At 39.4% G+C, this 26,707-nt stretch overlaps 1 protein-coding gene across 1 annotated transcript in view; it reads right to left on the minus strand.

Annotated features, from left to right (window-relative positions):
- The window catches only part of CACNA2D3 (calcium channel, voltage-dependent, alpha 2/delta subunit 3), an 801,189-nt gene that overhangs the window by 664,709 nt on the left and 109,773 nt on the right, over window positions 1-26,707 (minus strand). Inside the window, exon 3 of the mRNA XM_011986171.1 lies at window positions 17,268-17,327. Coding sequence (XP_011841561.1) covers window positions 17,268-17,327 — 60 coding nt within the window. The remainder of the gene's footprint in view (window positions 1-17,267; window positions 17,328-26,707) is intronic.

Genomic DNA, 26,707 nt, shown 5'->3' on the forward strand with positions numbered 1-26,707 from the left:
ACAAAGACATGACGAGAGCATGTGCTGTTCGAAAAAATGGCACCAGTAAACTTGTTCAACTCAGGGTTGCCATAAAGCTTTAACTTGTAAAACACAGCATCTGTGATGGGCAATAGAGCGAAGCACAATAAAATGAAGCATATCTGTATTTATTGAAAGAATACATAAATGAATAAAGGTTGCGGAACAATCAGTCCTACCCTCATGTAGCTCACATGATGCTCTTAATTGGTTAGCTCCTGTTCATGTTATATTACAGCCATTTGCTTACATGCCTATCTAACAGACAGAACTTTCCTGGAGAGGTAGGGTCCCCTCTCAGTTTGTGGGAGTCCCATAACCTATAACTGGACTTAGTTCTGAATAAATGTTAAATTAAGCAACAAACGGACACTTAGGTGAATAAAATTAACAAGATAGGAAGCAATAAGCATCATTAAAGAAGCAAAAATAAAGTGTAATTAGAGTTGTTAAAAGACAAAATTACAACAAATTTGGTTATAGATTGACTTGGCATTTATTAATAATTCATGGATCAGGCTAGTCTCCATTCTACAAAATAGAATGAGAGCTCTCACTGGGCAATGGAAGAACAATAAGTTTTGTAAGATGAGAAAAAGGAGACAGAACAATAGAAAAAAAAAGGCAACTGGTTAACATCAGGTTACTACAGGTTACATTTTTGGTAAAAGTTAAAGCAGAGGGGTCTTCCTATTTTTGCTAACTCAGGTAGACTGGAATGTTCTGTTTTCAGGGAAAAAACTAGTCTTTCAGGGTATCTGTCTGATTCCTTAAAGTTTCCGTTTGATTATGTGGCATTTAGCATGACTGACTCCATTTTGGTTTTGCCTGGTCTGTTTGGCAATTTTAATTTTGCACTTGTGGAAAATTAAGATATTATGTGTTCTCTGTGCTTGGAGATATTGAGTGGAGCTCTCAGAAGTTCCACTCAATCCAGACTTGCCCTTTGGGGATTTTCTCCAAGGTACCCTGAACTCCCAAACCAGGTGAGGTCTCCTTGTCATGCACTGTGAAAATACCCTGTACTTCTCTTTCATGTCACTTATCACAATTGAAATTTGATTTAAATTATTTAAATGATTACTTACATCATCATGTCTTTAATATCTGTCTCTCTCATTAGATGGTAAGTTCTAGGAGAAGAAAGACAGCATCTCTCTGTCCAGCTCAGAGCCATATTCATAGTACAGTGCCTGATACACAGGAGGCCATTAATAACTATTGGCTGAATGAATCGTAGTATGTGAGGGATGGATGAGATCTTAAGAAATCACCTAGATATTATAAGTGCATCCTTTTACGGATGAGAAAAGAAGCCACAGCAGCAGATCCTTGAGCATGTAAATAGTCCAGCTGGGATTGAAACTACTAGATCCTAAATTTCTTAACCTCCAGGCCAAGGCTCTCCCTATTGGATCAAGCTGAGGTTCCACCCACTGCCCCTTCTTCCACTCTCATTTGACCAATAGTCAAGGTCATGAGCATAACATGTGACCACCAAATAACTGGTTAACACAAAGCTCAAAGTCATAACACTGGCCTTATTAACAAGCTATAACACCTACTCAAATGAAATGATAGTGTGTGTTTGGATCAGATGTGTGTGTGTAACAACTGAGAAGTAGCTTTGATTTTTAAATCATCACGCTTAAAGATTCCTTGGAAACTATTCATACATCAGTCTTATGAATAAATGACACGTGGCAAGTCCTAACTAAGAAACATCTAATCTAAGATCTTAAGATGAAGAGGACACTGTGACCACCTGCCAAGCTCATACGCATTAAAAAACAAAAGCAATAGGCATGCTTTCATCAGTTAGATGATTGTGGGGGTGGTTATTTTAACATAAAAATGTGAAAGTTCCTTCTCTTTTCATTTATTTCTCCTACAGATGTGACCCCTATTTTGTGTACTGCACAAAAGCCAATTCCCTACCTCTGTGAAAAACACCAATTCCAGTTCTGGGCCTGGATTTTCCTTGCATTTTCCCATCGCCCCACAGCTAGGAGCTCAACACCTTGCTCAAAGTGGAGACTGACAGATTGGAGCTCGGTAAGAACTCAGGAAAACCCCCAGTGAGAAGAGTCATTTCCTCCACTCAGGAAGTAGTTCTGCTAAACCCTTCCATTGCTCTTGTTTACAATATACAGTTTTCCCCAAGGCAAAAGCCCTACTCTCCAGCAGAAAAATGCTGTATAGGTAGGTGATAGTTCTGCTCTGCAGTTCGCTGTTCCATTGTCCTTTCTTTTTAAAAACATAAATGTTATTGTGTATATTTAAAGTATTTTATATATACATACACACACACACACACACACACACACACAGTAAAATGGTTACTATAGTGGAACACATTAATATATCCATCAGCTCACATAGTTACCTATCCCCCTTCCCAGTGACAAAAGTAGCTATAATCTGTCTACTCACTCAGCGAAAGTCCTGAATACAATACACTATTATTAACTACAGTTCTCATGTTGCACATTAGATCAACTTGCACATCCTACATATTTGCTACTTTGTATTCTTTGACCTACAACTCCCATTTCCTTTCTCCCATCGTGAACATGGTAATGAATGTTTTATTCTCTATATATATCTAACCTTTTTTTGTTTTTCTATATTCCACACATAAATGAGATCATGAAATATTTTTCTTTCTGTGTCTGGCTTATTTCACTTAGCATAATTCCTCCCTGTTTATCCATGTTGTAGCAAATGTTAAGACCTCCTCCTTTTTTAAGGTTGAATAATATTCCATTGCATATATGTGTACACACATTGTACAATGTGTGTGTATATACACAATGGAGTATTCTTCAATCTGAAATATATATAGTGTACATATATATACACACACATACACACTATATACATATATATATGCACACAGTGTCTTTATCCATTAGTCCACTGACAGGCACCTAGGTGTTTCTCTATCTTGGCTATTGTGAAAAATGGTACAATGAACATGTGACTGCAGGTATCTTTATGAGGTGGTGATTTCATTTCCTTTGAGTATATATCCAGAAGAGCAATTGCTGGGTTATACAGTAGTTCTATTTTCAATTTGTTTACTAACCTCCATACTGTTTTTCATAATGGCTACACCAATATATATTCCCACCAACAGCGTACGGGAGTTTCCTTTTCTCCACACCCTCACCAACACTTATCTTTTTGTCTTTTTGACAACAGTTATCCTAACAGGTGTGAAGTGATATTGCACAGTAGTTTTAATGTGTATTTCTCTGATGATTAGTGATGCTGAGCCCCTTTCTGTGTACTTGTGGGCCATTTTTATGTCATCTTTGGAGAAATGTATACTAATGTCCCTTGCACATTGCTAATTGGGTTACATGTTTTTTTGCTATTGAGTTGTATGAGTTCTTCATAAATTTTGGATATTAACCCTTAGCAGATACATGATTTGTGAATATTTTTCCCAATATGTTTGTTAATTGTTTCCATTGCTGTGCAGAAGCTTTTTAGTTTGATGTAGTCCCATTTATTTATTTTTGCTTTTGTAGACTGAGCTTTTGGTGTGACATCCAAGAAATCACTGTCAAGGTCACTGTCAAGGAGTTTACCCCCTATATTTTCTTCTAGGACTTTTATGGTTTCAGGTTTTACATTTAAGTCTTTTCTCCATTTTGAGTTGATTTTTGTATATAAGGGTCCAATTTCATTCTTTTGCACATGGAAATCCAGTTTTCCCAGCACCATTTATTAAAGAGACTATTCTTTTCTCCATTGTGTATTTTTGTTGCCCTTCTCAAAAACTAGTTGACCACCTATGTTTGGATTTATTTCTGGGCTCTCTATCCTATTCCATAAGTCTATGTGTCTGCTTTTTTCCAGGACCATGTTGTTTTGATTATTATAGCTTCATAATATAATTTTAAATCAGGAAATGTGATGCCTCCAACTGTTTTTTTGTTTGTTTTTTGTTTTGTTTTGTTTTTTTACTGAGTAGTACTTTGGCTATTCAGGGTTTAATGTGGTTCCACATAAATTTTAGGTTTTTTTTTTTTTTTACATTTCTGTGAAGATTGCCATTGGGATTTTGATAGGGATTGCATTGGATCTATACATATTGCCTTAGGTAGTATAGACATTTTAATAATATTAATTCTTACAATTCATGAGCATGAAATATCTATTTGTGTCCTCTTCAATTTCTTTCATCAACGTTTTATAGTTTTCAGTGTACTCTTCAATTTCTTTCATCAATGTTTTATAGTTTTCAGTGTATGTCTTTTACTTCCTTGGTAAAATTTATTCTTAAGTATTTCATCTGGTTTTATTTTTGATGCTATTAGAAATGAAATTTTTTCTTGAATTTTTCATCTAGGTTGTTATTTGTGTATAGAAATACAAGAGATTTTTGTATCTTTATTTTACATCTTGCGACTTTATTGAGATCTAACAGCTTTTTGGTGGAGTCTTTGGGGTTTTCTACATAAAGGATCATGACGTCTGTAATTAGTGATAATTTTATTTTGTTCCAACTTGAATGCTTTTTATTTCTTTTTTGTCTGATTGCTCTTGCTAACACTTCCAGTACTACGTTGAATAGAAATGGCAAGTGTGGGCATTCTTACCCTACAGCAGATCTTAAAAGAAAAGCTTTCAGTTTCTCCTCATTGATTATGATGCTAGCTGTGGGTTTTTCATAACTGAACTTTATTATGCTGAGAAACCTTCCATCTATACCTAAACCGTTAAGAGTTTTCATCAAGAAAGGATGTTGAACTTTGTTGAAAGCTTTTTCTGCATCAGTTTATATGATCGTGTGGTTTTGTATGTTAATGCAAGTATCACATTGGTTAATTTGCATATGCTAAACTAGTCTTGCATGGCCAGGGATATAGCTCACTTCATTGTGATCATAATCTTCTTGATTTGTTGCTGAATTTGAGTTGCTAAAATATTATTGATGATTTTTACATCAATATTCATCAGAGATACTGATACTGACCTGTAGTTTTCTTTACTGTGGTGTCTTTGGTTTAGGTACCAAGGTGATGCTGGCTTCAGAAAACATATTAGGAAGTATTCCCTCCAGCTCTATTTTTTGGATGAGTTTAAGAAGTTTTGGTAGTAATTCTTCTTTGAAAATGTAGTTTAATTCAGCCATAAAGCCATCTGGTCCTGGGCTTTTTTTGTTAGGAGGTTTTTAAATACTACTTCAATGTCTTTGTTATTGCTCTGTGCAGACTTTCTATTTCTTCCTGATTCAACCTTGGCAAAACCTTGGTTTTACAAAGAATTTATCCATTTCCTCTAGGTTATCAAATTTCTTGGCATATAATTGTTCACAATAGCTCCTTATGAAGCTTTTTATTTCTGAGGTTTCTGTTATAATGTCTCCACTTTCGGTTCTGATTTCATATATTTGAGTCTTCTCTTTTTTTCTTAGTCTAAGAGTTTGTTAATTTTGTTTATGTTTAAAAAAAAAAACTCAGTTAATTTTTTCTATGGTTTTTCTATCCCCATTTGATTTATTTCTGTTCTGATTTTTATTATTTCCTTACTTCTGTTAACTTTGGGTTTAACTTGTTCTTCTTTTTCTAGTTCCTTGAGGTGTAATGTTGGGCTACTTATCTGAGGTGGAAGGCTACTTATTTGAAATCTTTCTTATTATCATATGAACTATTTCTTTTTTTTTTTTTTTTTTTTTTTTTGAGGCGGAGTCTCGCTCTGTCGCCCAGGCTGGAGTGCAGTGGCCGGATCTCGGCTCACTGCAAGCTCCGCCTCCCGGATTTACGCCATTCTCCTGCCTCAGCCTCCTGAGTAGCTGGGACTACAGGCGCCTGCCACCTCGCCCGGCTAGTTTTTTGTATTTTTTAGTAGAGACGGGGTTTCACTGTGTTAGCCAGGATGGTCTCGATCTCCTGACCTCGTGATCCGCCCGTCTCAGCCTCCCAAAGTGCTGGGATTATAGGCTTGAGCCACCGCACCCGGCCCATATGAACTATTTCTTATTTTTTAATGTAGGCATTTACAGTCATGAACTTCCCTCCCAGAACCACTTTTGTTGCATCATAGGTTTTGGTATGTTATGTCTTCACCATCTTTCATCTCAAGATATTTTTATTTATTTATTTTATTTTATTGTGTGTGTGTGTGTTTGAGATAGGGTCTGGCTCTATCACCCAGGCTGGAGTCCAGTGGCACAATCTTGGCTCACTGAAACCTCTGCCTCCCAGGCTTAAGCCACCCTTCCACCTCAGCCTTCTGATTAGCTGGAACTACAGGCGCGCGCCACCAAGCTCAGCTAATATGTTTTATTTTCTGCAGATATAGTCTCACTTATTGCCCACGCTGGTCGCGAACTCCTCAAGTGATCTGTCCACCTCCATCTCCCAAAGTGCTGGGATTATAGGTGTGAGCCACTGTGCCTGGCCAAGATATTGTTAAATTTCCCTTTTGATTTCTTCTTTGACCCACTGGGTTGTTCAGGAGCATGTTGTTTAATTTCCACATATTATTGACTTTTCCAAAAATATTCCTGTTGTTGATTCGTAGTGTCATATAATTGTGGTCATAAACAATATTTGACATGATTCCAATCTTCTTAAGTTTGTTAAGACTTATTTTGTGGCTTACCATATGGTCTGTCCTGGAGAATGTTCCATGTGCACTGGAGAAGAATGTATATTCTGCTGTTACTGGATGGAAAGTTCTGTATATATTTGTTAGGTCCATTTTTTTCTCAAGTGCAGTTCAATTACAGTATTTCCTTATTAATTTTCATCTGTTTGATCTGTGAAAGTGGGATATTAAAGTTCCTTACTATTAGTGTATTGCTATCTATTTCTCCCTTAATGTCAATTAATATTTGTCTTAGGTGCTCTCAGATTGGGTGCACATATATTTACAGATGTTATGTCCTCTTGATTAATTGAGCCCTTTATCATTAGTGACCTTGTTTGTCTTTTGTGACAGTTTCATACTTAAAATCTATTTTATCAGTATAAGTATAGCCACCCCTGCTCTTTTTTTGGTTACCATTTACATGGAATATCTTCTTCCATTCCTTTACTTTCAGCCTATGTGTGTCCTTAAGGCTAAAATGGGTCTCTTGTGGGTAGCATATAGTTAGACCTTATTTTTTTAATCAATTTAACCAGTCTATGTCTTTTGATTGGATAATTTAATCCATTTATATTCATTATAATTATTGACAGGTAAGGAATTATTATTGCCATTTTATTAATTGTATTCTGGTTGTTTCATAAATCCTTTGTTCCCTTCTCCCTCTTTTGTTTTCTATCTTTGTAATCTGGTAAGTTTCTGTAGTGCTAAATTTTTATTCTTTTCTCTTTATCATTGGTATACATGCTATAGGTTTTGCTTTGTAGTTACCATAAGGTTTATGCAAAACATCATACAGCTATAATAGGAATTTTATGCTGATAACAACTTAATTTCATTCTCATATAAAAACTCTTGACTTTTGCCCTCTCCCAACAATTTATATTTTTGATGTAACAATTTACATCTTTTTATATTAAGTATTTCTTAATTAATGGTAGCTATCATTATTTTTGACTGTTTCGACTTTTGACCTTTATACTAAAGATATACATGATTTACAGAGTATCATATCAATAATGAAGTATTATGGACTTGACCTTTACCACTGAATTTTGTACTTTCATATGTTGTTATATTAGTAATTCACAACCTTTTGTTTCTACTCAAAGAACTCTCTTAAGTATTTCTTGTTAGGTAGGTTTAGTGGTGATAAATTCTCTCAACTTTTGCTGGCCTAGAAAAGACTTTTGTTTCTCCTTTATTCCTGAAGGACAGCTTTAATGGGTATAGTATTCTTGGCTGATGTTCTTTTTCCTTTCGGCAGTTTAAAATTTTCATCCCATTCTCTCCTGGCTTGTAACGTTTCTCTTAAGAAATTCACTGACATTCTAATGATGATTTCCCTTATATGTGAGTTGACACTTTTCTCTTGTTCTTTTTAAATTCTCTCTTTGTCATTGACTTTTGATAGTTTAATTATAATGTACCTCAGAGAGAACGACTTCGGGTTGAATCTGTTTGGGGACTTTTGAGTTTCACAGATCTGGATGTCCAAATCTCTTCCAAGAATCTGGAAGTTTTCTGCAATTATTTCATTATTTCATAAGCTTTCTCTTCCTACCTTTGTCCCTTATCCTTCTGCAACTCTCCTAATATGAATCTTTGTTCACTTGATGGCATTTCATAAGTTCTGCAGACTTCACTCCTTCGTTCATTTTTCTTTTTTTTCCCTCTGACTAGGTAATTTAAAAAGACCTATCATCAAGTTCAGAGATTTTCTTCTGCTTGATCTAGTCTGCCATTGAAGTTTTCTATTCTAGTTTTTATTTCATTCACTGAATTCTTCAACTCCAAGATTTTTATTTGGTTCTTTTTTTTTTTTTTCAATTACTTTGCCTACTTTTTACATATCCAAAGATGTGTGAGAACTTTTTTTTTAAAGATTATTTGGAACAAATGTACATTGAATGAACAAGTATGCGGGTGAAAGAACGTATCTTCTTTAGTTCTATTGGTGTGGTTTGTCTATAAGAAAATTATTAAGAAGAGAATAATACTTTATTAATAACAATGCTAAGTAACATTCTTCTATTTTATTTATTTTTTTTATTATTATACCTTAAGTTCTAGGGTACATGTGCACAACATGCAGGTTTGTTACATATGTATACATGTGCCATGTTGGTGTGCTGTACCCATTAACTCATCACTTACATTAGGTATATCTCCTAATGCTATCCTTCCCCCCTCCCTGCTCCCCACAATAGGCCCTGGTGTGTGATGTTCCCCTTCCTGTGTCCAAGTGATCTCATTGTTCAATTCCCACCTATGAGTGAGAACATGTGGTGTTTGGTTTTCTGTTCTTGCGATAGTTTACTGAGAATGATGGTTTCCAGCTACATCCATGTTTCTCTTCAGATCGAATAAATCTTTCGCCTTTATTTGGTTCTTTTTAATGATATTTATCTCTGTTGAGGTTATCATTCAGATCATGAATTTTTTTCTGATTTCACTGAATTGCCTATCTATCTTATCTCAAATCTCACAGAGTTTCCTCACAATCATTATTTTGAATTCCTTTTTAGAAAATTCATAAATTTTCTTTTCTTGGAGTAAGTTACTAGAGAATTATTGTGTTAATTGGGCAATGTCCTGTTTCCTTGCTTTTTCATGTTTCTTGTGTCCTTGCATTGATGTCTGCACATCTGGTGAAACAATCACCTCTTCCAAACTTTACAGAGTGGCTTTTATAGGGAAAGATTTTCACTTGCAGATGGGTCTTACTGTGCCAATTGGGTAGGGCATGGTGACTCTAAGTTCCTAGTAGAAGCAGTCGTAAATCCTCTGTGAATCTTCTTCAGCTGTGATCAATGTCAGCAATGACTGTGGGTGTCTGAGTAGACTAGGATGTAGGAGTTTGGGGCAGTGGTGGTGGTAGCAAAGGTTGTCAGGGTCTTTGGTGACAAGGGCTTTTGATGTCCTTCTGTTCTTTCCTTCCATACAACAGTGAGTCTTAGATGAGATCTCTCTTGATGTCAGGTCTGACATAGCCCTCAAGCAGCTGCAGCAGTACTGAGTTCCAGGGTACAGGTTCTCAGAATATCCATGGAGCAGGAGTCCTGGGTTCAGGGTTTCATGAGCTTGTTCTGGCACCTGGGTTCTGAGATGAAGGTTCATTCTCCAAGGCAGGGTTGGAGGCAGATTGCCTACACACCAGGATCTGTGATTCTGAGGCACAACCAAGCAACTGAGGCAGGCCCCGGGAGCTGGGTTGTAGTTGTGACTCTGACCCCGGGGGACAGGACACAGAACTGGCCTTTCCCTGAGGAAGAAGGGGTGCTTTGACGATTTGAGCCCAGAGAGCAAGGTAAAGCTACAATTTGGGAACCAGTGCCAACAGCCACAGTGGCAATTCAGGCCCCAGTGAATGAGGTGCCTACCTCATAGTGGTAACTCTAGACCCCCATATGGTGAGAGACAGAAGCATCCCAGACCCTGTATGGACACATGCAGCAGCAACAAGGTACCCAAAATGGCAAAGCCTAGCTGCTGCTTGCATCCTGGAAGGCAGGGAACAGCACAGTGATGACTACACTTCCCAAGAAGAGGGGTGTCTCATACCCTGCAAGGCTAGTCCAGTTCTAGGGAAGCAGGGTATTACAGTTCTTCAACCAGCAGGGCAAGGTGTCCCAGCTCAACCAACACCCTGTTTCCCTGGGATGTGGGATACCATGTCAGATCAGCCCAGGGATGTGCAGCTGCTCAGTCTGGCTAAGGCTCCATTTCCCCAGAAGCTGATGTACCTCTTTAGCTCAGGCACAGAGAGCCTTACTGCTCTGGGCAGACAAGGCACCGATTCCCCAGGATGCAGGGTGCTGCTTCAGCTTAGGCTCTGAGGGGCGAAACATAATAGTGACTGGGAGGGGCAGGTAGAGCAGCTCCACACCAGCTTGGCCCCTGGGGTAGGGTGTAGCAGCAGCTCAGCTTAGGGATGGTGAGCCAGCAGGTAATGGTGGTTCGGTGGCAACAAAGCCTCAGGGATGAAAGGGTGCTGTGGCTAACTGCACCAGAGCCAGACACACTCCAGCAGTGGTTCAGGTTCAAAGATGGTGCAGTGCAGTACCCATATGGGTCACAGGGCACAGGACACAGTGTCAGCTGCTTCTCTGGAGAAAGTGCAGCCGGGTGGACACCAACCAGCTCCCTCAGCTGACCTGAGCCCCTCGGCAGGAGTCCCCAGTGGAGAGCACTACAAGTGTCCACATCGATGATGTGTGCTTCCAGGAGTCTTCTTGCTCACCTTTTTCTCACAGAGAGAAGCAACTCCTTGGTTTTGAACTGATCCCACCTTGGGGATGGGGTAGCAGAAGCGAGGCACTTCCCTTCTCTATGTGTCCATCCTGGTTTCTGTGGTCTAAAGGGTGTCTGTTACTCCTTTGATGCACTTCAGCCCTGTTTAGTTATTTTCATCAAAATCCAGCAGTTTATTCATTGTTGTGGCTGTCTTTGCAGGGCAGCGGAGGACAAGCATTAAGTGCTTCTAGCCAGTCATCTTGTTGACATCACTCTCTCATTGTCCTTGCTAATCCTTTTTCCTAGAAAGGCTTTCTTTTCCTAGTGGATGGTGGAAGAAGTTCTACATTGAGTGCTGGGGCTCCTGAGCTGCCCTTTCTCTCCTTTCCTGGGTTTCCTTCAACACAAAGCTCCCATTTTAACAGGTAAGGAGGTAGAGTAAGCTGCTCTAGGAAGTATCAGAAGTCATCTTATCTCAGAGGTTTCCCACAAGCAGTCTTTATACCACCTCAACTCCAAAGCCCCCACCCCAACTTTGAAATCAGGCCACTACATTTGCAAGGTAGGCCCTTCCAGCTTGGTGAGGACCAGGAGGAAGCATGCTGCCAGCTCCTTTCCCTTCCCATACTTGTTATCCCCCTGAATGTCACCACACTTTTCTTTTTCCCTATTACTTACAAAACAACAAAGAAAAACTATTATAGAAAACTTTGTAATAGAAAAAGCTTCTGCAGGATACACAATTCAAAACCATATATTTTTTTCTCTCTGTGCACCCGCTCTGTGCAATTGGCACTTATTTGAGACAGCTTTCAAAGAAAATATGTTTGTGGTTCAAAGATAAGCAGGTTTTTAGTAAACTGTCAAAAGGACTTTTTTTTTCTTCTTTACTGCCAGTGGAAAAACTCAAACAGAAAGAGTATGTACGAGGGGGAAGGCATTCTGAATTATACTAGAACATATATAGACTTAATTTTCTGGAAATTCATCAATGGCTGGGTATTCAAAGCTAGGGTCTCCTGCTCCTCCACCTGGAATTGAGTGTTGCCATCAAAATAATAAGGGTGAGACTAAAATAATCACATGTAATAACTGAGACAAAAGGTATTTTTTTAAACTCTGTTCTCATTGGAACTACCAATCTTTCAATAAAAGCCTATGTTAATTCACGGCATAAAGTAAAAAAGGAGAGAGATGCTGTTATAACAAGGCCTCTGTTATCAATTATGACTGAAAATTGACCCAATGAAGATATCAGAGAATAAAGAACTATACCAACAGAAGGCCAATCTAGAACCCACAGGCCACCAGAAAGAGGGACCAGACAGCTGAACTGGCATCAGTGTCCACAAGAAAGTTACCCTGCCAGGCTGGGCATGGTGGCTCATACCTGTAATCCCAGCACTTTGGGAGGCCAAGGCAGGCAGGTCACTTGAGCCCAGGAGTTCGAGACCAGCCTGGCCAACATGGTGAAACCCTGTATCCACAAAAAATACAAGAAGTAGCTGGGTGTCATGGTGCACACCTGTAATTCCAGCTACTCAGGAGGCTGAGGCACGAGAATCACCTGAAGCTGGGAGGTGGAGGTTGTAGTGAGCTGAGATCGCACCACTGCACTCCAGTCCAGTCTGGGTGACAGATTAAGACTCTGTCTCAAAAAAAAAAAAAAAGCAAGCAAGCAAGCAAGCAAGCTACCCCGCCAATGAAGGCCAAGCACATCTGTTTTCTATGGAGGAGTCTGCATTTTGATTTGTTCACACATCCTATCCTTCAGAAGCTACATTTTGCCTCTGCCCCAATACAGTTTTTGTTAAGAACTAACAATCTAATGCCGTATTAAGGACTTTACAGACGGGACTGTAGATGTCAAAGCCATAAGGTCATGGGGGAAAAGTTAAACCTCTGAAGAGACCGCAAGGGGAAATTTAAATGGAAAATAAAATCGTGATAATAAAGGAGGTATAACTTTTTGTAACTTCTGATTATTTTACCAATGAAAAGCAAATTCTTCACTTTGAAGCACATGAATGTTGCAATGATGCAACGTCTCTAGTCTAAAGTGAGAGAAGGGACAGATCCCTCATCTCTTTTCTGTTTTGGGAAGAAGGAAGCTAAGAAAAATGTGAGTTAAAACTACACAGGTTAGGAAATTTTGCAAAATCTCTTTTTTTCTTCCTGTATGAAAACAGACTTCCAGCTCGTACTCCTCCTGAGCTAACAGGGTAGGTTCCTTCTCAGCGTTATTTCACAGTGAGCAGATGGCAGTCTGAGATTTTTTTGATAAAAACAATCATCTGCCAGGGGTTACTGAGAGGTCAGCAGAACCCTGATTAACAATTGATCAGCTCTAATGGACCATGATAGTAATAAATTCAGAGCCAGTACACAGACCTGCTACCTCAGTAATGGCAACGGGGCTGACACCCACGCTGTTAACAGATGTGCACTTAATAGCAGAGAAGCTTCAGTAGCTTCAAAACCTTCATCTAAGCCAAGACAAATTCTTCCATGCACATCTACTTTATCAAGGGTCTGTCTTTCACAGGTCTCCACCAAAGTGCATGTGGTTTACTTTGACCCATAGAAGAGTTCACTGAAGTCGGAGCACCAGTGTGAATGGCACTGTCATATCAACAGAGGATTTCAACATCTACTCTTCTGTTCAGACCACAATGGTACCCGCGGATGCTTTTGTTGTACATGTACAGAACAGGTGACTGGGGAGGAAAACTTTAGCTCCCTTTCCTTGTTCCCAAGAGAACAAAAACTAGAGACTTATTTTCTTGGTGCCTCATTTTTTCAAGAGAGATGCCAATGCTGCCTTCACAATCACAGCACCCCCTTTGACAGAGGGAATCACTTGTGCTACACCAGAATTTTACTGTAAAACTGCCGTAACAGGAAATCAGAACACTCTTGGAAAATAACAATAGCTTCAGATGGACAAAAAAAGAATGTCTCTGTGTTAGCTGAACTAAAACCACAAAACATTTTTCATCGACTGAAGGATAAGTAATCCCCAAAAGTCAACCACATCATCCCTTCCCATGCCCCATCCCACCAACCCTTATCTCTCAGTAAAACTGACCACATGAGCCAGAAATAACAGATTTTACAAAACAGTCATCACTTCCAATGTTTCTCACTCTCTCCTACACCCTCACTCCTTCCTGTTGAACCAATGAAGCCAGAAAAAAATCAAAGAATGAGGACATTCCTTAACATAATCACAGTACAGGGATGAAAATCCAACAATCCAACATTAATACATCATTGTTTTCTAATGTACCCTCCATGTTAAAACTTTGTTTTCTAGTTCAGGATCACACATTACATGTAGTAGTTATGTGTCCTCTTTGAATTAGGAGCAAATCCTCAACATTTCTTTCTCCTTCTTGATCTTCGCATTTTTGAAGATGAGTCCAGCCAGTTACTTTGTAGAATGTTCCTCCATCTAGATTTGTCTGATGTTTCATCATGATTACAGTCAGGCTATACATTTGGGGCAAGAATTGTACATAAGTGTGTTATATTTTTCTGGGTCATCACATCTGGAGGCACTTGATGTCACTTTGTCTCATTATTGGTGACATTAACTTCGATTACTTATTTAAGGTGGTGTCTATCAGGTTTCTCCACAATAAAATTGCTATTTTTCCCTTTGTAATTGATGAGTAACTTGTGGGCAAATAGTTTGAGACCGAAGTGTCCTGTTCTTCACCAAAATTTTGCCAACTAGTTTTAGCATCCACTTAAGATTCTTGCCTCAGTTAATTACCATAATTTTCTAACTCAATCATTTCTTCTATATGCATTAGTTGCCTTCTAAGACGTTTCTCCTCATTTGTCTATTTTTTTCTTAAGATGGAGTTTCGCTCTCTGTAGCCCAGGCTGGAGTGCACTGGCATGATCTCGGCTCACTCCAACATCCACCTCCCGGCTTCAAGCAATTCTCCTGTCTCAGCCTCCTGAGTAGCTAGGATTACAGGCGCCTGCCACCATGCCTGGCTAATTTTTGTATTTTTAGCAGAGACAGGGTTTCACCATGTTGGCCAGGCTGGTCTCAAAGTCCTGATCTGCCCGCCTTGGCCTACCAAAGTGCTGGGATTACAGGTGGAAGCCACCAGCCTGGCCCATTTGTCTAGTTTTTAATCTATCTATCTGTTTATTTATTATCAGGTAGACTCATGGATTCTTATTTTATTCATTATTACACGCTAAGTTGATATGAGTTGAGTTTCTGTCACTTAAAATCAGAATATTCCTGAAAAGCCTTCAGGAACTTCTGAGAAAAGTGAGACAGTTTCTCGGGGCAATGCACTCAAGAGGTCCTTATAATCTTCATACCTGCCAAAGTGCTTTCTGATGCTGCCATTAAATCCCTTCTGGCCCACTCTACAAGTCTAAACTCTCTGAAAATCAGGCTCAACGAAGACAAATGTGGCCAGTAAATGGCCCCTAGATCTTTGTGGAGCAATCGTGTGAGAAGTGAGTATGGCTTTAGGAAGGTGAGGTACTTCTTGCTATATTCAAGATTCTTCTCACTATCTTCTGTCCCTTCTCAGCAGCTCTGCTCAAAGAGCTGGGCCAGCTGCCCACTCCTCTCCCAATGGTTCCAACCATCCCCAGAGCTTCTCCTCATTTCCCTCTTATGCTTAGCTATACCTCTGGCTCTATTTGTTTCAAATGCTGGGTATTATGCCTAAAAAGACTGTGGATGATGGACTTGATGTTTTTTGTTTGCCCCTCCAGAACCATCTTCAACCTTCCTCACCCAGCTCAATCTCTGAACTGAACTACATCAACCATACCAACAGCTGGATTCAGCCAACAGTGAGTACTGGCAAGAAATAAGAAAGCAAGAGAGTACTGGGGTATCATTATCCCAAATTTCACCCTTTCCAGCTCACCATGGGTGGCCATACTCCTCTATCAAATCATTTTTCCATGTAGCCATCTTCCCTGAGTTCTGGAAACCCCAGTTTTCCTCTCGTCAGGCCAGAAGTACGGCTAGCTCTGGGGTATGCCACCACTGCCTGTTGGTTTATTTGAACACCATTGTATGTTGGTTTCACTTAACCCCGACTACACCTTTGAAAACATTTCCTTAATTAAACTTTCCTTGATCACCTCACTCGAATATGCATTGTTTTATTCACAAAGCAAAAGACACAGATGAGGGTGATGATAAGGACACATCTTCAAGAGAGACATGCAGCCGGCAGCCGGCTTTGGTATTGCCATCTTTATTGTGCTTAATGATTTATGTCTGCCTTTATATCTCCCATATAAATGGAAACATAGGAAAGTAAACACTATTTCCTAACTGTGACCACATGCCATTAAAAGAAATACATCTAGCAAAGTTCAGACTTTAAGATTTGCTCCTCCTGTTTTCCTAGTGGTGAGGAAAGGTCACAAAACTCAAAGTGCCAATTTAGATAAAAGTTCATTCAGGGAGACCCAAAGGAATCTCCAAGTTTTACTTACTTACTTATTTGTTTCTTTATTTATTGGAGACAGACTCTCACTCTGTCACCCAGGCTGGAGTGCAGTGGCTCCATCTCAGCTCACTGCAACGTCTGCTGCCCAGGTTCAAGCAATTCTCCTGCCTCAGTCTCCCAAGTAGCTGGGATTACAGGCGTCCACCACCATGCCCAGCTAATTTTTGTATTTTTAGTAGAGATGGCATTTCACCATGTTGGGCAGGCTGGTCTCAAACTCCTGGCCTCAAGCAATCCACCTGCCTCAGCCTCCCAAAGTGGTGGGATTACAGGCGTGAGCCACCACACCCAGCTGGAACCTCCAAGTATTATTTAATTCACTTGTTGCCCTTTACTATGTTTTCTATACACATCAACATCAAAATCCTTCTCAATCAGACATAGTTATGTCATGATCAGGTGCAAGATCTACTGCAAGAAATTAATGAGATGGATGTTTGAATCTCAAATCAGTGAATGATTTAATTTCCAAATTTTATTACCAATCAATTCAAGGATAGATCCATCACAGTATTGCTTTCAGTCACTTGCATTCCAAAATGCAGCCAGCCAAGTGGGGTTTGGATATATTCTGCTATCTTATCAATTTACCATTGAGAGATCTGGTGATTATTGTCAGTTGACCAAGTTAACTCCCCCTAAATTGGGGAATAGTTTATTGAAATCTGATTACACACATGTGAGTGTTTGGCATCACCCATTATAATTGTCATTGTTAGAAAGTGGTTGACAATTGCTTAAGAATCCTGTCAAAGACAGGCACATTTACTGAACTCTACACCATCCTCACAAAAGCCTTTCCCTCCCAATCACTGAAAAATCAGTGTTCCTGGTATACCTGGTACTTCTCCTTTGGCATGAAACACACAAAACAATTGAACTCAAACTATAATCAGTTACCTGTAAGTCTGCATCAAATTCATGTTTCAGGTGTGCTTCTTCTGCAGCCTCCACCAGACGCTAAAAAAAAAAAAAAAAAAAAAAAAAAAAAAACAGAAGACAGCATTAAGGATCAGAATTGTGGCCTGAACCCCATCTCTCCATTGACCAAAAGTGACAGATTATATCACGGTTCATACATTGTGACCTGATGCCTTTGCTCCCATGAAACTGAAAATAATCACATCAGTGTCAACATTTGGTTTCTGCCTTCATCATTCAATCAATAATTCTTCCAATAAATATTTATTGTTATGTACACATTTATAAATGCACACGTATTCTGCATCCATTTACATAACAATTCAGATACTGGCCCTTAAGGCCCAATGCAGATCCAAAACCCACCTAGAATAGTGCATTCTTAGGTACAGAAGGCCCTTAGTCAAGATTTATTGCCTTGAATTGAGTCTAACTTTAAGTGGGCTAGCTTTCTTCCCCAACATTTGGAAAAGAGTACTTATTTTAATTCCCTCAAACGTTCAAGGTCAATTCTTTCTGTACCCAGTTCTAATATGTAATTATCAGGTGACAGTTATGTGCATTTTATGGTCCATCAATGCCACTGTGACAATCTGCAACTCAAAAAAGCAATCACTTAAATTAAACGAATACTCAGCACCCACAAGAACACAATTCTTGTTATTCTTCTCAGTCAGCGAAGTGCAACACATTAATAGTCTTATGAAACCCATTTCATGATGCCTTCATTTAGATAATTACTCAACAATCAAAATCATTTTTACTTTAATTTGAATTTGCCAACAAGAAGATATTTCCCACCTTGAAAATACAGGCTAGTGGATATTGCACAGAACTCATGTGGTGAAATAATATTTCACTGAAATTACAACAAACTAAAAGGAAAATCTTAGATCCAAGCAAAAATTTGACCATTTCTATCTTCCCATGGTCACTCTTGTATCCTATGCTGTCTCTAACTTGCTTTCTCTTGACATAATGTAGGCCTGAGTTTAATAGGCCACGTGTGAAAAACGATGGCATTAATATTAATCTCTAAATGGTCACAAATTGACAGACAAATGTCCCATGAATAATTATTAAATTGGATACGGAAGTGAAGAGGCTGAAATATATTCGGGTAACTTTAAGCAGCAGTATAGAGCACCAAAGCCCACTTTCTCCACAGGACATACAAAGGAAGAGACAGGCGAGCGAGAGACAGTGCTGCCCACAGACAGGAATTTGGGAAGGGTGGAAATGTGATTTCCCACACTATCTTCAGTTGATCAGAAGGTCAGGAAGGGCTTTTCCTTTACTGGTCAAAGAACAATCCCCAGAGAACATCAGAGGCTAGAGCCAGGAGACCTGGTCCTCATTCTCTTCTGGATGCTAACTCACTACAGGTGTGAAATCTGGAGCAGGACCCTTCCTCTGTCTGAGACTCAGTTTCCTCACCTGAAAATACAAAAAGTGGTGACCCCAGAGCAGTGCTTCTCAAAGTGCCGTCCCACATTGGCAGGATCAGTTTCACCTGGGAACTTATAGAAATGCCCATCCCATTTTTTTTCTGGGTTTTTCTGATTCAGAACCGAATCAAAAGTTCTGGAGGTGGGGACCAGCAATCTGGTCTAACAAGCCCTGCAGGTAGTTCTGATGTCACTAAAGTTTGAGAACCACTGGTTCTCAAAATAAATAATAATAAATAATAAATAAATAATAAATAAAATAAAAATAACATTCATCCCATTCCTCACCTCACTCCTGACGCTTGATTAAACCTCCAAGGTTTCTCAACTCTTATTCAACTTTGTAAAATCTATGTGCCAGGCATGGTGGGTTCGTACCGGTAATCCCAGCACCTTGGGAGGCAGAGGTGGGCAGATCACCCGAGGTCAGAAATTAGAGACAAGCCTGGACGACATGGCAAAAACTCATCTCTACAAAACACATAAAAATTAGCCAGGCGTGGTGGCGGATGCCTGTAGTCTCAGCTACTCAGGAGGCTGAGGCAGGAGAATCACTTGAACCCAGGAGGCAGAGGCTGCAGTGAGCCGAGATCACACCGCTGCACTCCAGCCTGGGCGACAGAGTGAGACTCTGTCTCAAAAACAAAAAACAAAACTTATGTATTCCTACCTAAAATACTGTCACTTTAAGACATAAAATTCTTTACAGAAAAAAAGACATAAGATGGAAGGGATGAGAAACAGAAAAGTAAGAAGAGGAACAATCTACAAAGATCAGGTAAGTGGGCCCCACGCATTCATTGGGTCACCGTCTTCCTAGAATCACCCTAGTCAATGAAGCTTGTCAGCCTTCTGGGATCACATGGCACAATCTGCAAAAATATTGTGGATCCTGACAGATGAGTGACAGGCAGTGATAGATAAAATGAAGGAAAACTATGTGTTTCTGAGAACATATTCTCTCAATCTTTGTAATAGATTTGGAATTTCTATGCATGTATCATGAAATCAGTTATATATTGAGCTTTACAGAATGTGTATAAATATTATGCATGTCTGAATACTTACATTATCAAAACAAGTCATGCATTTTGAGCATTTATTTATTTCAACACACAAAAGTAGATTTTTAATGGTGTCTACACACTGAGAATCTAGAGAAAAAAAGTTGATAAAATGTTTAAATGATCAAAAGATAAAGTAAAACTACACAATTATCAAGACAGATAATACTGAAAAAAGTAAAGAATTGGAAAGGTAAAAATAATAATAAAGTCGTGTAGGACCAACAAAAAAGAGAACAGGATGAAAATAATAGGCAAGTTGAAATCATCACAAAACAGTATGCATGAAATGTATTTCATATATATTGTATTTACATATGTGTGTATGTGTATGTATATATATACTGCACAGTCATGCAAACTATGTAACCTATTCCTATATAACAAAACAAAGTATATTTCAACAATGAACACTGCAATACAAAGTAGGTAACAATATAAGAAGGTAACACTGGAAAGCATCTGATAATATTGAAGTAACTACTAAGAGCAACCAGAACACTGCATTCGGTGCTGAGTGAAGTAAATACATGAGAATTTGACCGGCTAGCAAGTTTTTATGTTCATGTTCAAGTTAAATTTGCCACATGCCTTTTTATTTTTTTTTTTCCTAATAGGGAACTCTTCACGAATTTGCATGTCATCCTTGCTAATCTCCTCTGGATTGCTCTCATTTTAGTATATGTGCTGCTGAAGCAAGCACTGCATGCCTTTTTTAAAACTTAATTTACCCCACATATTTCTTTCTTGATCCATGAAGATATTTTTTCCATCATTCTCACTAGAAAGCTTTAGGAAACATGATTCAAGAAATGATAATCAACCAGCAGCTACACGTAATGGTTGTTTCTTACGAAGCAAATGGGTATCCCAGAAAAGCGCTCTTCGAATGGATACGCCCTGTACACAGCACCCACCAGGTTGTCCCAACCTGCCCTCTGATGCCAATGGGAGACAGGCCTACATTTTCTGGGTGAACTCAGGGGATGCCCTCCCCAAACAGGCTCAGCTGTTGTGTAAGACAGTCAGGAAAAATGGCACATCATCAAGAACTATGTATCTTGTGGAAAGAACAAAGGACAGTAATCTTTCCTCTGAAAGCACTCTCACAAAGCTAAACAAATTAAAAGAAATGTTATTTAAGTAGGAAACCATCTTCCATAGATTTACCTAAGACAGGCTGGGTGTGGTGTAATCCCAGCACTTTGGGAGGCTGAGGCAGGCAGATCGCATGAGCCCAGGACTTCAAAATCAGCCAGGGCAACATGGCAAATCCCCATCTCTACAAAAAATACAAAAATTAGCCAGGCATGGTGGCGCCCACCTGTAGTCCCCGCTAGAGGTGAAACTCAGGTGGGAGCATCACTTGAGCCCAGGAGGCAGAGGCTGCAGTGAGCCAAGACTACACTACTGCACTCCAGCCTGGGCAACAGAACGAGACCCTATCTCAGAAAAAAAAAAAACAAAAACAGATTCATGGGGACAGAAGTTTCTACTGTTGTTTGTTTTGTTTTGTTTTGTTTTGTTTTGTTTTTGAGACGGAGTCGCGGAGTCTCACTCTGTTGCCCAGGCTGGAGTGCAATGGCGTGATCTCAGCTCACTGCAAGCTCCGCCTCCCAGGTTCACACCATTCTCCTGCCTCGGCCTCCTGAGTAGCTGGGATTACAGGCATGCGCCATCACCCTCAGCTAATTTTTGTATTTTTTAGCAGAGATGGCATTTCACCATGTTGGCTAGGCTGGTCTCGAACTCCTGACCTCAGGTGATCTGCCCACCTGGGCCTCCCAAAGTGCTGGGATTACACCCGTGGGTCACTGTGCCTGGCCAAGTTTCTCCAGTTAATAAAATTAAAATACATTGATTCATCATCTAACAAAGTCAAGACCATAAAACTTCAATTTCTGATGCTTGCTAATAGAAAGTAACAGCCTATTATTGACATCTCTTTCCTTAGCAAATGTCATTATAATCATCTAAATCCAATGAAATATGTTTTTAAAACAAATTTGCAGGTAAGAAAAATCCATTAAATTTGCTAATATTTTAGTTATTATATAAGAAACTGCCAGTGAGCCTGGGGAAAACTGTTACTCTATTATACCTGTTATAAAGGCAGTATACTTTTAATAATAATGTTAATTTTCTTTTATATGAATTCCTTTTTTAGGTCCACAGATGGGATTATACAATTGTGAATGTGGTTTTTAATTAAACGTGAACACTGGAAACAAAAATGGCTTTGAAGACTCCAGCCTTCGGAACTGAGCTTTGAGGTAAGAGAAAACAGCAGTATTGTCCACAAATCTTTTGTCCCTTGTTTAATGCCAAAGCTTTTCCTTACTCAATAAAAACGATAACACTACACTGGAATATACATCCTGGACTTGGAACAAAGCACCTATAAGGTAAAAGGTCGTAATTCATGAGTTGATGCACATTTCACTGGCTTTTTATATTTCTATATAACTCATGCCTTTTAGTGAAATAAATACAAACAAGAGCCATCTTTATAAATAGACAATGCTAGAAGCCATAGACCACGGATAGTATTTATAGCTTTGGTGAAGGCGAAGCTGCCAAGAGGAAGAGCAGGGATATTAAAGCATTTCATTTAAAATCACATCTTATTTCTTGTTACAATGACCCTATATATATCCACACAACATTACAGAATGCACAGTGTCCCATTTCCTCCCCACAACACTTGAATCAGGACTAGCGTTAAAGACATGGTAGAGGTCAAACTTTCCATCATGGGCCAGAAGGGGAAAACCGGACACTATGTCTAAGTAAAAACTGGATCAGAAGAAGAAAATGATTCTTTTGTCCTCATGTATTTTACGTTTTTGTTCCTGGCCATTTTGGCTTAACAAGTGGAGAAAGGAGAGAAAGAAATACGCAGTGAGAGGTGGGAAGGTAATAGAAAATGTTACTATACTACCAAAGTAACTTAACTGCTGGACTCCTGATTTCATCACAATGAACAAGTTGTGTACAAATAAAGAAAATTTCAAATAAAAATCCCTAAAATGGGGGGAAGGGACAATTATGAATGAAAATCCTCAAAACAAAACAGAAATATAAAAACCATATGGAATCGCAATGTAAAAAGTTATTTTTATTTCTTATGTTAAAGCTAAAAAGCTTTGGGTTATAAAATGCTGTTATAATGGGCTGTTGGAATTTAATAAAGATTTCAAAGCACTTAATACATCTAGTGGTTTTCATGTAATGTTTTGCAACAACACACTGAATACTCATACCAGGCTTTTTACTGCCTTTTTTCTGGAATGAATACATAATTCTTTCTCAATTAAGGTTTAAGCTCAAATGGGGGGAACTCCAATCTATAATCATGAACATGGATTTGGGCTACACAAAGGGTTATCTTGTAGTTAGTTATTGAATTGTCATTAATACCAGAGTTAGAGATCACATGACTCTTCCTTTGAATCAACAAGAGTTCAATGTGTAGAAAAATGGCCACAGCAGTCAAGAAATAGTAGTAATTACTATCACAACCATACCCAGAGCGGCATGGTTAAACTGTTACCCTAGATTCAGTGGCTTTTGCTTTAAGGGCAAGAGTTTGATGGAGAAAGAGTTACACCATTTGTCCATCAGTGTGTACCTGGGACTAATGCTATCCCAGCAGCGTGTTACACAGCAGGGCTTGAACTTGACGTGCTGATAGTCTACAGAAGTGAAGACAGAGGAGATCTAAGTCCTCTCCACAGTCACAGATTTCAAACTCAATCAATCACGGATTAAAATGAAAAATCTCTACCCTCATTAAGGGCACTTAGCACATCAAAAGATGTTTCCAGGAACCCTGGCAAAATGAGATTGATTTGTTTCCCGGACTTATTTCAAACTCTTGTCTTGTACCAAGGGTCAGAAATCATCCATTTAAGAACTGTTACGTTGGAGAAATTAAGTTGTCCAGATTTACATTTTCATTCCTTCTGATGTTGAGATTCCTTTCCCTCTGTCCTTGGGATAGAGCTTTTTTTTATCACTCTGTAACAATGCAGATTAATCTTTGCTGCTTTGTAGCTAGAGCAATTGGATGAATATTTCCTGAAGTGTCGGATGGGTACCAACAGTGATCCGTGAAAAAAACGTAAGATGGTTTACAGAATGTTGAGGGACACACAAGGAAAATAGCTATTTCAATGAGAAGGGACAAGTGACAAAGAATGCTGTCAGGAAGCCAAGGAAGCTTCCCAGAAGACATGACATTTAAGCTGAGCTCTGAAGGAGAACAGGAAGGATGCAGGAGAAAGAGAAGTGCTGAAAGAACATTCAAGCCAATAGGAACATTTCACACAAAGTTTTGGAGGTATGAAAATGTTCTGGAAACAGCAATTAAGAGAAATATTCTGGAAACAGCTAGTGCTCCGGGACCTACACAGAGGCTACATCAATGACTGGATGACCATCAGGTAATAAACCAAGGCAAAATGAACAACCTGCAGAAATGGACACAGTTAGACAAGAAGAAAGCCAACACACCTTTCCCTGCCACCCTGCAATGTTGCAACTGCAGTTAGAGTCATAGCTGAAACCTTAATAATATTCAGTAATCCTTATTGATACAAATGTTTTTATTTTTCGATTCCAATAGAAATGGCACATATAAATCACCAACTATCAAGATGATCATTTCTTTGGAGAAACACAGCTTTTAAGGAGGCTTCATTATTTCTTTGTTCCTGTAGAAGAAATAAGCTTTGTTGCACATGAATGAACATTTTGTATAAAATGACCTTCTGCCTGAAAGCTGCAAAAATTGCTTCTGCTTTAAAAATGGCAAACATTTCAAAGTGGATTATAAAAGCGAATCTATAAAGTTTCTAGAGAAAGCAGGTACCAGAACAATAGAGAAAACACATCGTGTGTGTATGTGGGGAGCTTTCTTCCCTTCCTTCACTCCTCCCCTTTCCTGTCTCCTTCAGATTGTATAAGGCTACACTGGCCTTTTACAAGACAAAATAAGCCTGGAGTTTACATCAGAAGACACGATCACAATCAATAACAAATTATCTTTGTTTCCACAAGAGATACCTGTTATCAATTTGAGGCTGATTAAAATAATACCCGTTATCAGTGTGGATGGCCAATTTCCAAACCAAAGCCATCACATTCTACATCTAAGCCCGCATTTGCCAAAGTGCAACATTTGCAGAGCTGCTGAAGATGGAAACAGCCAAACTTTATTCAAAGGGCTGCCCGAGGGCCAAGGCAGCTCAGGGAGAGGTAGGAAGAAGAGACAACCTTTGATTTCAGCCCAAGTAATTTTTCCAAATGACCCAGTGTTTTAAATAACGTTCTTCTGCTTACTTAGCTCTCCTGGGAATGTTTTAGAGTTGATTATCAAAATGAAGGCTATTTAACCATGAAACTTAAAAAGTCCCCTCAGGACCCTTCAGTTCTGAGGTAACTGCACTATTTCCTTTGTGGACAATGGAACTATCTTTAACTTCTCAAGGGGATAGTCCACAATGAACGGGGACTATGACATTATGTCATCTGAGGCATGAGCCCACAAACCCAGCACGGACCACTACTGGTCGGTGGCCTGTTAGGAACTGGGCCGCACAGCAGGAGGTGAGTGGAGGGTCTGCGAGCATCACTGCCTGAGCTAAGCCTCCTGTCAGATCAGCAGCATTAGACTCTCATAGGAGCACGAACCCTATTGTGAACGGCGCATGCAAGGGATCCAGGCTGCACGCTCCGCTCCTTAAGAGAATCTAACTAATGCCTGATTATCTGAGGTGGAACAGCTTCATCCCAAAGCCATCCCTCACTCCCCCATGGAAAAACTGTCTTTCATGAAACCGATCCCTGATGCCAAAAAGGTTGGGGACCGCTCACCTGAAGGATGAACATTTGTTCTCCAAAATGAAAGAAACTTTCCTATCACCGAGGCCTCTGATTGCGGTGAATAAAATTCTGTTTCAGCCCTTAATTATACCTTTCCAGGGCTTACTCAGAAGGTGTTGACTAGAACTCACAATGGCAGAGTATTGAAGGTACTGCCCAACTAGCCAAGGAAGACAGGGACATCTGCCCCAGGTAAGTCACACCCAACATGATAAGGTGTTGGTGCTGGTAAGGAAGTCTGTCCTACAGAGAGTTCCCATTCCTGGTTGTATCACTTTTCTATCACTTCTGTTTAATTCAGCAAGTACTTGTTGAGAACTTATTAGGTAACAAGAACATCACCAAGAACGGAACCCCAATAACTACATAACTGGGTCTTAGGCCTCAAGAAGTTTAAGTTTGGGGTACATTTTGTTACAGTAGAGTCAGAACAGGTCTCAGAAATCAAGGACAAGAGTTTGAATCCAGGTCTTCCTACTCACCGACTCTGGGTAAGTCTTAACTGAGTCCTGGGTTTTCTAATCTGATGGACACAAATAATATAACCTTTAGTCTGTACCTCAGTGTGTGAATCTGGTAAGAACATATATACAAAAATTTCCAAAAGGATTCCACACAAGTGTAAAATATTATTAAGACAGGGTAGAGGAAGAGACAAGATTTTCCAGCATAAAACAGCTTGATTGAAACAAGGAAACTTCACAGAGTCACTGCCTCCCACGGTTGGCTCTCATATGCGGAGAACTTGGAACAGCTCCCCAAGTTCACAGTTACATGGAGGTTATGTGAAAGTTAATTCTGCTGCCAAGAAAAGGACTCCAAATCTTGTGTTCGAAAACACAAGGCTATGCAACTGCTCCTTAAGGGCAGGTTTTCAGAATTCACCACTCTCTTTTTCAGCTCCAGAGGTAAAATCTGTGATCAGTGAGGCTGAAAATGGAATGAGGCAAAGGCCTTTATGGAAGGGTTTGACTGATGTCCTCAGAATGGCACAAACACAGAAATTAAACTGTTTGCCAAA

The sequence above is a fragment of the Mandrillus leucophaeus genome, unplaced genomic scaffold, assembly GCF_000951045.1.
Source record: "Mandrillus leucophaeus isolate KB7577 unplaced genomic scaffold, Mleu.le_1.0 Scaffold296, whole genome shotgun sequence".
In the NCBI taxonomy this organism is placed as follows: domain Eukaryota; kingdom Metazoa; phylum Chordata; class Mammalia; order Primates; family Cercopithecidae; genus Mandrillus; species Mandrillus leucophaeus.